We start from the raw sequence: 16,053 nt of genomic DNA on the forward strand, positions 1-16,053 counted from the left end.
GGCAGTTCTCAAAAATTTCTGCTAGGGTATAATAGCACTTGCCTATGATCCCAGCGGCTTAGGAAGCTAAGGCAGGAGGCCCCAACAATGATGAGAGAGATGCTAAGCAACTCAGTGAGACCCTGTCCATAAATAAAATACAAAAAAAGGGCTGAGGTTGTGACTTAGTGCTTAAGTACCCCTGAGATCAATCCCTGGTACCAAAAAAAAAAAAAAAAAAAAACATTTCACTTGGAATTTCCATAAAAATATGATTATATGCAAGATTGTCTCCTTTCTCCATGTCTATAGTGTTAAAAAGTTTTGCAATTTTGCCTTTAAAGTATTTTCATCTTATTGGTTTTTTTTTTTTTTTTTGCCTTTTCTACACAAAGAACATGGAAATCCTGCCATGTTTATCACAGATAATTTTGCTTAAGAGTCCTGCTACATGGCTCTTTTTCCCCTTCTTTTTGGGGTCTTAATTTACCTGTTTCTGTGAGAAGAGTAGAATATATGATCCCTTTCAGATCTAGCAGCTGCTTGGTCTTTGATAAGTAAACTGATAAATGAAGATTTACCTTTTATAAATGTGTCTGATTTTTTAAAAATTTTAATATTTAGTAAGACCGACTCTAACAGATCTTATTTATGTTCCTGCTGCTTTTGTTGTCAGACTTCCATGCCTATAATACTCAACAGTTTTTGAGTTGGTTTTCTTGCTTTAAGGCTGCCTACCCCCCCCCCCCCCCCAAATTCTAGATTTCAGTGTGTTATATCTTTGCTCAAGAATCTTCAGTGTTTATCTGTGCCTATGGCATAGTATCTAAATTCTACAATTTAACTTTCATGGATTTCATGTAGTATGCATCAGAGCACAATTCAAAGATTCATGCATGTCTACATACTCCTGAATTTAAACCCAGAGTGATCTTTTCATGGTATCCTAAGTGATTATATGGCTTATAGCTTATGCTGTTGTTCTTGCTCCCAGGTTTACTATCATCATGAACTTTCCTTGCCTTCTCTCAGTTCTACTAGTTCTACCTTCTTCAGGAGGTCCTCAGAATTTGGCAAAAGAAAATCCTGTGTAATCTGCTCATGATTCTTAGTGTTCACTTATGTTGTCACTTAGTTATTGACTTGTTGTGTGGTCTCTTATTTGCTATTTTCCCAAAAAGTAACAGATTGTACTTTTTAAGAATCCAGTAGGTGCTGAGCAAAGTTCTTAGCACATCATGGGTGCTCAGTAAAATACTTGTTGAATGAATGAAACAAATACAGATACTCACTCCTACAATATAAACCAGGAAGTTAGTCACTGTTACATGTGTCTGTTTCTAGTGGTTACTTGTGACTTTACATTGTTACCACTTATTCTTGTTTTTAGTGTCTGCCTCTTTACTGATGCTTTTTCCTTTAACAAATGACAGAAGACAAAATGAAATCAATCAGTTATTTTACTTGGTGAATAAATCTAAAATACTTGTTTTCCCTTAAATGTAGGCAATATATTCTAGTTGTATGATAATGTTGATGATCATTAAGGTTTAACAAGAGATTTTGGTTTTCCCATGTATTTTTCCATAAAGTAGAGAAAAATGATTTGGTACATAGGCCTTCTTCCAGAGAAATCCAGCATATTGGTGTATTGGATTTATCTCACTGATTAGACACATTTACTTATTTTGTATTTTAAATTGTCCTTACTTTTTGGTAGGTATAGAACCCATGCCTTTGAAATAGACACTAGCCAGTGGGGGAGGAGTACCACTTTTTTTTTTTTCTTGCTCATAATTCCTGAATTTAGGTAATTTCTCTGTGTATTTACATTACTTAGACAAGTACTTTTCTTAAAAATGCATTAACTCAGATCAATTTGTATAACTTAGGCTGTGTGTGTGTGATTAGATTTTGATAGGTTTTTACTAGTAAGATTATAAATGTTTATTACTATTAGCCTATTTAGATATAAACTCATTTATTCAAAAGCTTAGAGTAATATTTCTAAATGTGAGAAATATTTGGAGAAATATAAGCAGATCACATCATTCTGGAAATAAGGACTATATCCACTCTCTTTGAGATTCACAGTCACTTACCAAGAAGCTGTGAAAGTCTTGTAGAGCATTTATTTATTTATTTATTTATTTATTTGGTAAAGGGTAGTACTGGGGGTTGAACCCAGAAGTACTTTACCACTGAGCTGCATCCCCTGCTCTTTTATTTTTATTTTGAGATAGGGTCTGTAAGTTGCTGAGGCTGACCTCAAACTTCCCATCCTCCTAATTCAGCCTCCCAAGTGGCTGATATTTTAAGCTTGTGCCACTGTGCCTGGTTTGCAGAATAAAACTTGTACTCAGTATTTGTCTTATTTGTCTATTTCTTCCTATCCTCCTCCCTTAGTCTCTCTGCATACCTCTACCCATTTTGTTGCTTTTGCTTTGACTAGCACATTGCAGAGAATTAGCATTTTATGGAAAATGCTGAATTAGGGCCGTTTATCCATTTAGTTTGCTATTCAGGAGAAAAAGGCAACATTGAAATAAGTTAGTATTAACACACCCAAAATGAAGCAACTTGTAAGGGGCAGTGAATGTAACTTTTAAATAGTAGGATCAAAATGGAAAGGTAACAAATATTAACAGGCTAACCTGTTGATGTTTAATTAGGTATGTTAGAAATGCTGGTGGTGTGGTTTCCAATAATGAAGAACTACTACCAGTAGGTATTAAAGATGTGGTACATGTGTATATCTAGTATGTGATAGGATTTTTGGAGGGCTGGGGGAGTCCACCCCTTGTTTGTTTTTACCTAGAAAAATAGGTCTAAATTACAAGTAGGATGAGTGGATTGCTTTTCCTCGTAGAAATTGTCCTTCGTCTTTCATTATTTTCTTTTTCCATACCTTCATATTTTAGTCAATAGGCATTTAAGTCTCTTCTTGTTTTTTGTCTTGATGGTTCTTGGGGTGACCTATAACTGAGGTAGATTTCTAGATTTCTAGCCCATCTATTTTGTTTTGAGACAGGGTCCCAGTAAGTTCTTCAGATTGAACTTGAGATCTCGCTGCCTCAGCCTCCTGAGTAGCTTGGGTTACAGGTGTGCACAATCATGCTTGGCTATTTCAAATATCTTGGATGTAATGCTAGTGTGAAAATCATGTATTTCCTGCTCTAAAAGAACTTAGTCCTTTCTATGTGTTTTCATCTTCCTATTGTTTCCTACTTCCTACTGTCAGATATTTCTGGACATATGGATGACTCTTATATTTGCCTCTTTGTGCAGTTTAAGTAACCATACATTATCTTTCACTTGTTTTAATCAACAGTTTGTTGTCATTAGCAGTTACTTAAGATGTGATATTTTACATTGGTGGGCTTGAAAGGAAATCTTTTTAAATATACTCAGTGTAAAAATCTTATCTTTTCTAAAAGTGAGTGATGCTATTAGCCTTACCCGTTAAAGGCTAAATATTCCAACAATTGAGGATCAATCTGAGTTGAAATATAGTTAGGCTCTGGTTTTTCTTTCAGTCAAAATTCTTCCTTGGGGGGAAAGAGGGGCCTTAGGGATTGAATTACATCCTGGCCCTTTTTGTGTTTATTTTGAGTCAGGAGACAAGAGTTTCACTAAGTTGTCAAGGGCCTATCTAAGTTGTTATGGCCTTGAACTTGTAATCTTCTTGTCTCAGCCTCCTGAGTTGCTGGATTATAGGTAGGCACCACTGCGCCCATATTAAACAAAATTCTTACCATGTTTATCTTAGTCTTGGACTTAAAAAAGAAATGAAATTCTCATGATAGTATGAATATAATTGTACATTTTAGGTCCTGATCTTGAATATCCATAAAGACTTTTTAAATTATCTTTTAGTTAATGAATGAGCACTCAGTTCCTGCATTAAAACACAGGTTTTGTGTAGTGTCTTTGGCCATGTGGTATCAAGAAAGTTGTTATTTCTCTGAAATGTAAGTTTTTCAGTAATTTCCAGGTTATTGTATACTATGACATGTGCTACATAATGATGTTTCTGTCAATGAGGAACTGCATATATGACAGGTCCTGTAATACTGTAATAGAGCCGAGAAAATCCTATGGCCTAGTATTTTTATACTACCTTTTCTATGTTTATATTTTTAGATATTCAAGAACTTAACATTATGTTACAGTTACCTCTGATATTCAGTTTAGTAACAGGTACAGGTTTATAGTCTAGGAGGAGCTATACCACATAGCCACCTTCACATGTCTGTATACCATCTAGGTTTGTTTTGGTAAAGTATTGTGCTAACTAACAATTTTTTGGTCAATAGCTGACGACATGTATAATGGTAGTCCCAAAAGATTATAATGGAGCTGATAAATTCCAGTGGTTTAGTGAATAGTATCGATGTCCTACTGTAACACAAGGCAGTACTCATATTTGTGACGAGGCTAGTGTAAATAAACCTACCGGACTGTCAGTCATATAAAAGAAATAGCGCATGCAATTACATGAATTACATAATGCTTTGTTTATATTGATACGAAAGGATTGTGTTACTGGTTTACGTATTTACTATGGTATACTTTCATTATTATTGTAAAATGGTATGTCATTGTTATATCAGCAGTAACCTCATCTATCTGTTGTTTACCAAGTCTCTTGATATATCAAAAGGTCACATCCAGTGATTGATCTAAATATACATCTAGGTTTTTGCAACTTCACTCTGTGGTATTTGTACAGTGAAATCACATGGTACATTTATTAGATCATGCTTCCATCATTACAGGACACCCAACTATTTAATGTAACAAAATTATTTATTTATACTGAAATAAAATATAAAGATTTATAAATTCAGCTTGAAGAATTTAGGGAAGGGAATAATAATGGTTTCATGTCTTTGTTATAGTAGTTGAGTCCCAAAGATGACATTTTAGTGTTTTAAAGTTTTCAATTCTTTATGCCTTAATTCAGGCAGCACAATTTTTTTGTGTGTTACTAGTTATAAGTTAAGAACTTTGTTTTTAAATAGTTTTTTGGCTCGTTTTCATTGAGCTCTTAAGTTTTTGTGTAACAGTCTATGTGAAAAAAAATTCAGTTCTGTCCCAATGTTTATATAAACTTTGTGAAATTCACATACCTTGTTGAATTTGATCCTCTTAATCCTTCTGACAAAAAAGGTTAGCTCGATGGATATCCAATTTATAGATGGTGATAGTAAGATTCGGAGAGTTAAGTGAATTGTACAGAGCCAGCACTAAATATGATATTTAATCTGGGACTGACATGTATTGTTTTCTGTTGAAGATGATGGGTTTATAATATTTACCAGATGTCTTCAAAGAAAATGGAATATCTAAGCAATAAATAAGAAATAAATGAGGGAAGGGTCAACACAGAAGATGCTTTCATTATATGAGCTGAAGAAGAGTAGTGGTAATAATAGACAGTTGGCCTCCTTGTCTTCAGGTTCTGCATCCATAGATTCAAGCAATCATCTATCAAAAATACTCAGGAAAAACTCTAGATCTGTTGTGAACATGTGTGGACTTTTTTCCTTGTCATTATTCCCTAAACAGTACATTAAAAATTTACATAGCACTTACATTGTATTAGGTAGTATAAAGTAGTCTAGGCATGACTTACAGTACACGTGATGTTATGCCTAGATTGTATGCGAGTACTATGCCATTTTATATAGGAGACTTAAGCATTTGGGTATTTTGGTATCCACTAGACGTCTTAGAGTCAATCCACCGTGGATACTAAAAAAGAACTCTACCCATCAAATAATTCATCCATCACTAAGTACATAGGTGTACTAAGCACGTAGGTGTCATTTTTGCTTTTCTTGAGAAAATGGATGTTTAGAGAGGTTAGGGTCAAATTATCCGGGAATCACATGGCTGGAATAGGAATTCTGACAATCTGACTTAAGCATATAATTAAGGATGTGTTAGGCTGCTTCTCTCTACAGTAGTTCAAGATTATCTATTTCAAGATTATCTAATTAATTGAGTTCACTTTCTTAGAGCCTAGATGGGTAATGTACATAGTTCTTCCTTATTTGAGGGAAGTATGTTCCAAGATTCCGAGGGAACCTGAAACCATTCCTGAAGTGATAGTTCATACCAAACCCGGTGTATCCTGGGATTTGTCCTAAATGCCTTGCTGTGTTGCCACATAGTACCAGAGTTAATCTGTCCTTCCATGTCATGCCCTGGTACCTCCTTTGTGTCACACTGGGTTGTTATTAGGCAAAACAAAGTTATCTGAACACAAATACAAGCACTCTAATATTTATAGTTGATCTGATATTTCATTCAGCTAAGGGGAGGGAGTTTGGGGGTAGGCTGGTATCATGTACAGTTAGTATATGCTGAAAAAGTAATGATTCATCCCTGGCAAGTTGGAGTACTGCTGAAGATTTCAGTACACTACTCAGAAGGTCACACAACTGAAAAACTGAATTATTTCTGGAATCCTTCATTTAGTATTTTCAGACTCTGATTGACCTTGGATAATTGAAACTTGGAAGGGAAACCCACAGAAAACAGATTGGGGATGGCCTGCTGTATTTCAGCAGCTCTAAATTCTGTAGGTTGAGAGTGTTAGTAAACTAATTTTAAATACTGACAATTGTCTTATTAAATGGTAAGGTTCTTTTGTGTGTTTCAAATATTGTCTATCTTTTATATAAGTGTTTCTTATAAAATATGTTTTGAATTTATATTACTTTAGAAGAATAGGCAGTAAATTTAAATCATTTTCCCATTTTAGGGTGCTAAAGGTCTGCTTTAAATGGGTATTTTTATTTCCAGTTGAATGAATACTTGATTCCATTTTTGCATTTATATATGTATTTAACTCAGTTTAGTAGTACATAAGATAGCTCTTTGTCACTCAAAATTGAACCTAAAGCACTCTACCACTGAGCTACCTCCCCAGCCCTTTTTATTTTGAGATAGGGCCCCACTAAGTCACCCAGCTGGCCTCAGACTTTCAATCCTCCTTCCTCAGTCAGGAGTTGTTGGGATTGATTATAGGTGTACATCAGGGAGATAGTTTTTTAAATACTATATTTATTAACCTCTCTACGGTATATGTTCACCATAAAGAATTTGACTTGAGCACATTTAAAACAAACCAAGAGGCAAAAATCAAACTTATTAGGTTATCAGTTTGCAACCACAGGTTTAAAGCAAGAATGGTTTTAAACAATTAGCCAAATTTAGGATATAGTATTTTTCTTTTTTAGTTGCTTTTCTATGAGGCTAGACAAAAGATAGGTCAGGTCCTTTGTGATCTTTTTCCAGCATGAAAAACTTTAGGAAGTAATTATGAAGAAAATAAATTGAATTTCTTACATGAAGATCTCCATTTTTTGTTTTAACATCATAAAATTTAACAGTTTATGTTTCACGAAATTTGTAACATCGGTAGTGCTTTTTATTGCTGTGCTTTTATTTACATTTTTAAAATTCGGAGTATGATGAACCTAACATTAGAAACTCTAGAGTGACTGAACAGGTTATATAGTACTCCTGGTTTTTTGCTCATGTGTTGAATTTCCTCACAGTTGTGATTCTTCTGAAAATATCTTGATAAATTGGCTTTATAAGTTGTATCATTAAAAATATAGGAAAGAGGAATATATGTGGAAATTGTTTTATATAGTGTATATACAAATGGTTGGCCACTTATACCAGGTATAATATATCAATTATTTGTTTTTAAAAGGTGCCAAAGTCCTTAAAATTCATAGTGTTGATGTTTTAGGTAATTTAGTTTACATTTCCTGCATCTTGTCTTTTGCCTTCCTGCAACTCTTCCTGTCAGTGATTCTAACAACTAAAAAATGTAATTATAATATTTTACAGATTTAAACAACTTTGGCAAATATGCAAAGTAATACATGCTTTGGTTACATAGGATGCTTCACATTAAGCTAATGCAAACTGTAGTTATGAATAATGTAGTTCATGAAGTCTGTTGGCATTAGTATAACAATTTTTTACCTCTAATCATTTTGAACATGCTATTTTCATTGAACTTTAAGCTGTTATGTGTGGTAAGGCACTGTTACTTTGTATGCTCCCAAGAAAGGGAAAAGAAACATACATAACAGAGTCCAAAATACTGTACAGTTAAAGCTGAAACAAACATCAAAGGGCTATACCCTCCCTGTGAAGCAAGAAAATAACACCTACATGCAAAAAGGGACAGCAAAGAAATCTGAATGTCTCAACTTTGGTTATTGGGAAAATGGAAGGACAAATAATTTCCGAGTATTTAAACTACAAGATAGTCTCATAAGCTTGCAGCCTGCATTTCCATTTTTACTGTCATGTTGAAAAAAGAATAGATAACTTAGACAAATTAATAATCTATCATGGTGCTGCCAAGTAACTAGCATAAGTCAACACAAATCCTCTGAAAGAAATTGACTTGTAAAACAGGAATTATAAAGTTTACTTTTATATTTTGAGTATCTTAGAGTTAATAGACATGGGAATCATTATAACATTTCCAAAAACTCGATTTCTTCAGGCTTTGGTAAACAGACCTTTCTATGATGATCAAGCCTTTGTGACAGCTCTAAATTTATCAAATTCTTGTAACTTTTCATATGAAATATAATATTTTGTGTACTAACTAAGATCTTTGGTTTTTCATGGTCACAAATCACAATCTTAAGATTAATGACATATTTACTTGTAAAAGTAAATAGTTGGATATAATTTAAGAATCTTACTATTAAGCTTATAAGTTTGTCAGGTAAGCTTAACTGGTCTCTGCCTTCCAAAATGTTCAGAGATTTCTGAGGAGGAAGAATGTAGCTTTTTATTCAACTCTAAGGGAAATTTTTTTAGGTGTTTTAAAGTTTTAGGCATGAGAAGGAAAACACTGAAAATACTACTGTCAAGTTCTTTAATGTTTTTAAATATAATGTGCTGTAATTTTTTTTTGCCTGCTCTGATAAACTCGTGATAAGTAGGATTTTTGTGGCTTTGTCTTTTGAATGGGATTTGGTCTTTGTGTTATGAAGTCAGAATGTTTCAGTTTGAAGTTAGATTCATTTATATGATCTACTGCTTCCATGGGGAATGTTTTATTGCACGGGGGAGATATTTTTACTGTACTTTTTAAAACCACTTTCATTCTTATGAGAAATTACTGTTTTTCTCTTAAGTTTTCATACTTGGATTTTTGGAAATTGGCTTAGAATTTTAATTTTGGATATGGTACTAACTTTGATTTTATATATAGGCCATTTTATGTAGTAGGCTGTTTCTTTGTTGCTCACCATGCATCAATCTAAAGCAAAATTGTAAGAGGAAATGTTTGTTGGGAGGGTGTGGACTGGAAGCAATCCTAGTTCTTTCTCATTTGCTGTTTTTCCCCCCATTAAAGTTTTCTTTATTATTTCTCTAATCTCTTAATCTGATTATGAAGACTTGTGAGTTTTTGGGTTTTCAAATCCTGTGGTGTTTTGTTTGTTTGTTTTAAATACTATTTTGATTATATATTCCCAAGTAGGCCAATATGTTGTTCTAGTCACGATTTTTTTCTGGATATTCTAGTTTAATGATAGCTTAAAAATTTATTTGTTGTTTCTTTATCCATTATTTCCATGCTAGTTCATTTTATTGGGTACATTAGTCATCTTTGCTTCATAAGTTGACTTCCACAAGTAATAAAATTCAATGTGTGATTATTCTCCAACTTTAGTGGGCTTTAATATATATGTTCCTTTTGAATATACATATAATATATATGTGCAAAAGGAACATATATATTAAAGCCTACTATATGCTTATGCTTTTCAGTTGTTCCTCTTTATCAGGTTGCTCATTTAATTTGAAATTTGAATAGACAATTGCTTGTTCTAATGCCTGTGACCATCATGTAATTTTTATCCCTCTCCTGGTTTCCTTAAGTCCTTTTGAAATTCTTATTAAAATCAAAATTGTAATGTGGGATTATACTAATAGAGGTGAGCATTGGGTCAAATGCTTTTAGAAAGTTATGTTAATCTTCATGATTTTTATTCATAAGAAACAGAGAAGATTAAAATTCTCATCGTAGTATTTGTACACTAGATTGAGCTCTCCAACTAATATCTTCAAGTATAAAGTATGTAAGTTTTCTGTACCACAGAAAAATTTGTTTTTTATGTATTTTTTTAAGTAATTGCTTAGATGTTAAGCACCTTTGATCTAGTATTTTGAAAAGGACCAGATTGCCATGAAATTCTTCAATACAGATACTAAAAATCAGAGGTGAAAAATTTTTATCTTAGATTCTCTTATTCCAAGGAAGAAAGAAAAACTTAAACTTATTGAGGAAATTAATATCCTAAAGTTTAAATTAGAAATAGAATAGGAGTTCATACTTTGAAATTTACTTGTGAAAATAATTTTGACTGTACATATAAGTTACCACGTGAGCATTAAAATAAATCATTGATAAAGTAATTCATTCATTCAACAAGCACTTACTAAGCATACTGTGCATTTAGTGTAGTTTCAGTAGCTTTTATTCCTAAATAATACACTGTTTAAAGTCACATTAAGTGTTTTGGTTTTTTATAGTAACCTTTTTTTACTTTTATTTTAGATGCCTGGAATGATGTCTTCAGTAATGCCAGGAATGATGATGTCTCATATGTCTCAGGCTTCCATGCAACCTGCCTTACCGGTAATCTTATGAAAACAACTAATTTCTGTGATGTTTTGATTGACTATTTTTATGTATGAAATTATACATATGTATTTACAGGCAATCTTTTTAGCCTTTTAGTGTCTCCGGAGTACTAAAATGTAATCTAGGAATTGCAGTGGACTTTTAGTACATATATTGATGCTATAATATATGTACATCCTTAGTTACTAAATTCTGTATTGATTAAGAACAGAATACTGAAAAGCATCATTTGTGAATCAGAAGTATTTAAGTACTCTGGTAGACATTGACTTTACTAAGCATTTTTAAGGAATAAACATTTACAAAATGCTAATAAATGGATACAATGCAATTTCTACTATATTTAGAAATTAAAATATTTCATTTGACATCCACATTTCATGGAGAATTCAGTGGTGGCAAGTCACTTTGAAAATCCATAAACAGCCAGGCATGGTGGCGCACGCCTGTGATCCTATCGGCTTGGGAGGCTGAGATAGGAGGATTGCAAGTTCAAAGCCAGCCTCAGCAACTGTGAGGAATTAAGCAACTCAGTGAGACCCTGTCTCTAAATAAACTACAAAATAAGGGCTGGGGATGTGGCTCAGTGGTCAAGTGCCCCTGAGTACAATCCCTGATAGCAAAAAAAAAGAAAAAATAAAATTCTTGAACAGCCTTACTTAGTACCCCTACTGGGTAGTATAATATATAGATGACTATGAAATTCAAATTAGTTTATAACTTTTTCATTTCCTAATAACGTAGTAGTTGTAATGAATATAATGGCCTACTCCCTTCACGCTATGTGTATTTCAGAATTTCAGGAAATTGAAATTGAAAAAGTAACATATTGTACATACAATATGTTATATAAAAATTTCATGTGGGATCTAGAGCAGTGCTCTGTAATTTCTAACATATTAGAAATTCTATAGTAAAACTTCCACATATTCACTGAGGTGGGATAAATAAGGAATGTAAAGGGTTTCATGTTCGATCAGTAGCAGGTTTAGCCACTGTAAGGGGTTTTGTTGCCATTGTGGCTTGAGAATTATGCATAGTGGTGATTCACTGTGCTTCATGTATAATTTATAAAATGTTGTTTCAATGAGGTAAATATTAGTAATTTCATTTTTCTTCTTACAGCCAGGAGTAAATAGTATGGATGTAGCTGCAGGTATGTATACTATGTATGGGGAACATCATTTGGAGAGGAGCAGCCATATTACAATGAGAAATAAAAGCAGTTTCTTTCTGTGATCAGGAAATTATCAGTTTTAAGCTAGGAATTCTGGACCAGGTTTATCGGATAAATAGGCTTTAGCCCCCACATGTTTTTAAATTTTATAATTTTTGCTGACATCTGAAGTTTAGATTTTATATAAAGATTGAATTTATCTTGAAACATTGGATAATCTGAATTTCAGTACTCAAAAACAGTCCTGTGAGTCCTGCTAACATAGTAAGTGTGGTCAGAGAATATTTGTAGAATGAATTCATTTGTAGAATGAAAGACCTCTGGTGGAGTCTATATTTCTACTCAGCAAATTTGGGAATGGGTTAGCAGCTATACAAATAAAATTTGGACCACTCACTCTCCTCTAGCTTCTGGGCTACTTCACAGTTATTTTTCTGCTTGTCTTTATAGTTATTGGAATTTGGAAGCCCTGGCTTAATTTTCTTTCTTTCCTTTTTTTGTCAGTAAGCAGCATCTGGTCATTTTGATATATAAGGCTGTTAATATGACTTAGTAATGCCTCAATTTTTTTTACTAATAGGTCATTTTACACAAACGTTATTATGCCAGAAACTGACTTTATCCCACGAATATATGAAAATATTTTTTATTTTAAATGTTATTGGTTTAAACATTTAACATATACTGTGTGCTTTACTTCAAGCTTATTATTGGTCATAATTGATTGATCTATCAAAAATGTTGTAGCCCAGCGGTAGAGTGCTCATCTAGTATATGTAAGGCTCTGGGTTTGATCCTTAGCACCATACAAAAATAAATAAATAAAATAAAGTCATCGTGGCCAACTACAATTGAAGGAAAGTATTTTTAAAAAATGTTCAAAAAATGTCATTTATTTAAACTAAAAATGTTCTAAAATACCTTTAAGGTCCTACTTAGTTATATAGAGATGGGTACCATTACCCTAAGTAATCCTGAGAAATTACATTAAAATTTCTTTCTAATTATTGTTACTATGCTTTGGTTCTGCCATTGATGTCCATAGGTACATCTTTTGATTTTTCCTAGTATATATGTTTGTTTCCTTATTACATATAGTTTTAAGTTAATTGCTGTCTAAAGTTAGAGATTATTGGGTGAGCTTTGCGTATACCATGCATTTCAAAATCCATTAACATCTTAAGGTTACTAAACATTTAATTGAATGATAGAAATATTTTGTATTTCATACTGTCAAAAAACGGTAGCCAGAAGTCACATATAATTAATGAATATTTGACATGTGGCTACAACATTTGAGGAGCCAACTTTTTAAATTTTTTAAAATTTAATCTTAATCTGAGTTTTAATTTAAACAGGAATGTGTGATGCGTAACAGGTGCTGTATTGTATAGCACAAGTGTAGAATCAAAGTAGTTGACACAACCAGAAATCTGAAGCCTAGGATTATACGATGGGGCATTTTTGTACTTTGGTAATATACATAGCAAAGGAATAGGAATAGATACATGCAATAGCAAGAAAAGGAGCAAAAACTCAAGATCTATACTTCTCATACTGGCCCTGAGTGAGTTTGGAAATTGAAAGTTCAAGTTTTGAAAATGTTTTATACTACCAGAGTAGTTTGTGGGCAAGAGAGTAAGCACATCAGTCATGTGGGACAGATATACCATCTTTAGTGCAAGAATATGGAGGAAAAAATATAATATAAGTAGATGTTGAAACTTAAACATGATTTTTCACAGTAAATATTTTTTTTGTTTTTTTTAGGCACAGCATCTGGTGCAGTAAGTACTATTTACGCATGTGTTATATAATATTTTTTAGGCTACTATATTGATCATTATTCTAAAGATCATCTGCTATATATCAATTCTTAATTTTCTAGGCCAAAGATTAATAAACTTTTATTTTTTTTAATTTTTATTGTTGGTTGTTCAAAACATTACATAGTTCTTGATATATCATATTTCACACTTTGATTCAAGTGGGTTGTGAACTCCCATTTTTACCTCGTATACAGATTGCAGAATCACATCAGTTACACATCCATTGATTTACATATTGCCATACTAGTGTCTGTTGTATTCTGCTGCCTTTCCTATCCTCTGCTAACCCCCTCCCCTCCCCTCCCCTCCCCTCCCCTCTTCTCTCTCTACCCCCTCTACTGTCAATTCATTTCTCCCCCTTGTATTATTTTTCCCTTTCCCCTCACTTCCTCTTGTATGTAATTTTGTATAACCATGAGGGTCTCCTTCCATTTCCATACAATTTCCCTTCTCTTTCCTTTTCCCTCCCACCTCTCACCCCTGTTTAATGTTAATCTTCTTCTCATGCTCTTCCTCCCAACTCTGTTCTTAGTTACTCTCCTTATATCAAAGAAGACATTTGGCATTTGTTTTTTAGGGATTGGCTAGCTTCACTTAGCATAATCTGCTCTAATGCCATCCATTTCCCTGCAAATTCTATGATTTTGTCATTTTTTAATGCAGAGTAATACTCCATTGTGTATAACAGCCACATTTTTTTTTTTATCCATTCGTCTATTGAAGGGCATCTAGGTAGGTTCCACAGTCTTGCTATTGTGAATTGTGCTGCTATGAACATCGATGTAGCAGTGTCCCTGTAGCATGCTCTTTTTAGGTCTTTAGGGAATAGACGGAGAAGGGGAATAGCTGGGTCAAATGGTGGTTCCATTCCCAGCTTTCCAAGAAATCTCCATACTGCTTTCCAAATTGGCTGCACCAATTTGCAGTCCCACCAGCAATGTACAAGTGTACCCTTTTCCCCACATCCTCGCCAGCACTTGTTGTTGTTTGACTTCATAATGGCTGCCAATCTTACTGGAGTGAGATGGTATCTTAGGGTGGTTTTGATTTGCATTTCTCTGACTGCTAGAGATGTTGAGCATTTTTTCATGTACTTATTGATTGATTGTATGTCCTCCTCTGAGAAGTGTCTGTTCAGGTCCTTGGCCCATTTGTTGATTGGGTTATTTGTTATCTTATTATCTAATTTTTGGAGTTCTTTGTATACTCTGGATATTAGGGCTCTATCTGAAGTGTGAGGAGTAAATATTTGTTCCCAGGATGTAGGCTCCCTATTTACCTCTCTTATTGTTTCTTTTGCTGAGAAAAAACTTTTTATAGTTTAAGTAAGTCCCATTTGTTGATTCTTGTTGTTAACTCTTGTGTTATGGGTGTCCTATTGAGGAATTTGGATCCCGACCCCACAGTATGTAGATCGTAGCCAACTTTTTCTTGTATCAGACGCCTTGTCTCTGATTTGATATCAAGCTCCTTGATCCATTTTGAGTTAACTTTTGTGCATGGCGAGAGAAAGGGATTCAGTTTCATTTTGTTGCATATGGATTTCCAGTTTTCCCAGCACCATTTGTTGAAGATGCTATCCTTCCTCCATTGCATGCTTTTAGCCCCTTTATCAAATATAAGATAGTTGTAGTTTTGTGGATTGGTTTCTGTGTCCTCTATTCTGTACCATTGGTCCACCCGCCTGTTTTGGTACCAGTACCATGCTGTTTTTGTTACTATTGCTCTGTAGTATAGTTTGAGGTCTGGTATCGCTATACCGCCTGATTCACACTTCCTGCTTAGCATTGTTTTTGCTATTCTGGGTCTTTTATTTTTCCATATGAATTTCATGATTGCTTTCTCTATTTCTACAAGAAATGCCGTTGGGATTTTGATTGGCATTGCATTAAACCTATAGAGAACTTTTGGTAATATCGCCATTTTGATGATGTTAGTTCTGCCTATCCATGAACAGGGTATATATCTCTAATGAACCTAGATGCAAAAATCCTCAATAAAATTCTGGCGAATCGGATACAAAAACATATCAAAAAAATTGTGCACCATGATCAAGTAGGATTCATCCCTGGGATGCAAGGCTGGTTCAATATACAGAAATCAATAAATGTTATTCACCACATCAATAGACTTAAAAACAAGAACCATATGATCATCTCGATAGATGTGGAAAAAGCACTCGACAAAGTACAGCATCCCTTTATGTTCAAAACTCTAGAAAAACTAGGGATAACAGGAACATACCTCAATATTGTAAAAGCAATCTGTGCTAAGCCTCAGGCTAGCATCATTCTGAATGGAGAAAAACTGAAGGCATTCCCTCTAAAATCTGGAACAAGACAGGGATGCCCTCTCTCACCACTTCTGTT

General features: G+C 33.7%; 1 protein-coding gene across 9 annotated transcripts in view; it reads left to right on the top strand.

Annotated features, from left to right (window-relative positions):
- The window catches only part of Prpf40a (pre-mRNA processing factor 40 homolog A), a 65,169-nt gene that overhangs the window by 4,981 nt on the left and 44,135 nt on the right, over nt 1-16,053 (top strand). For all 9 annotated transcript variants that reach the window (XM_046426859.1, XM_046426861.1, XM_046426862.2 and 6 more), the window contains exons 3-5: nt 10,592-10,672; nt 11,804-11,834; nt 13,626-13,642. In XM_046426859.1, the coding sequence (XP_046282815.1) occupies nt 10,592-10,672; nt 11,804-11,834; nt 13,626-13,642 (129 nt within the window). The remainder of the gene's footprint in view (nt 1-10,591; nt 10,673-11,803; nt 11,835-13,625; nt 13,643-16,053) is intronic.

Source organism: Marmota monax, unplaced genomic scaffold (genome assembly GCF_021218885.2).
Source record: "Marmota monax isolate L192 unplaced genomic scaffold, Marmota_monax_Labrador192_F-V1.1 WCK01_AAM20220418_F8-fsc00048, whole genome shotgun sequence".
In the NCBI taxonomy this organism is placed as follows: Eukaryota; Metazoa; Chordata; class Mammalia; order Rodentia; family Sciuridae; genus Marmota; species Marmota monax.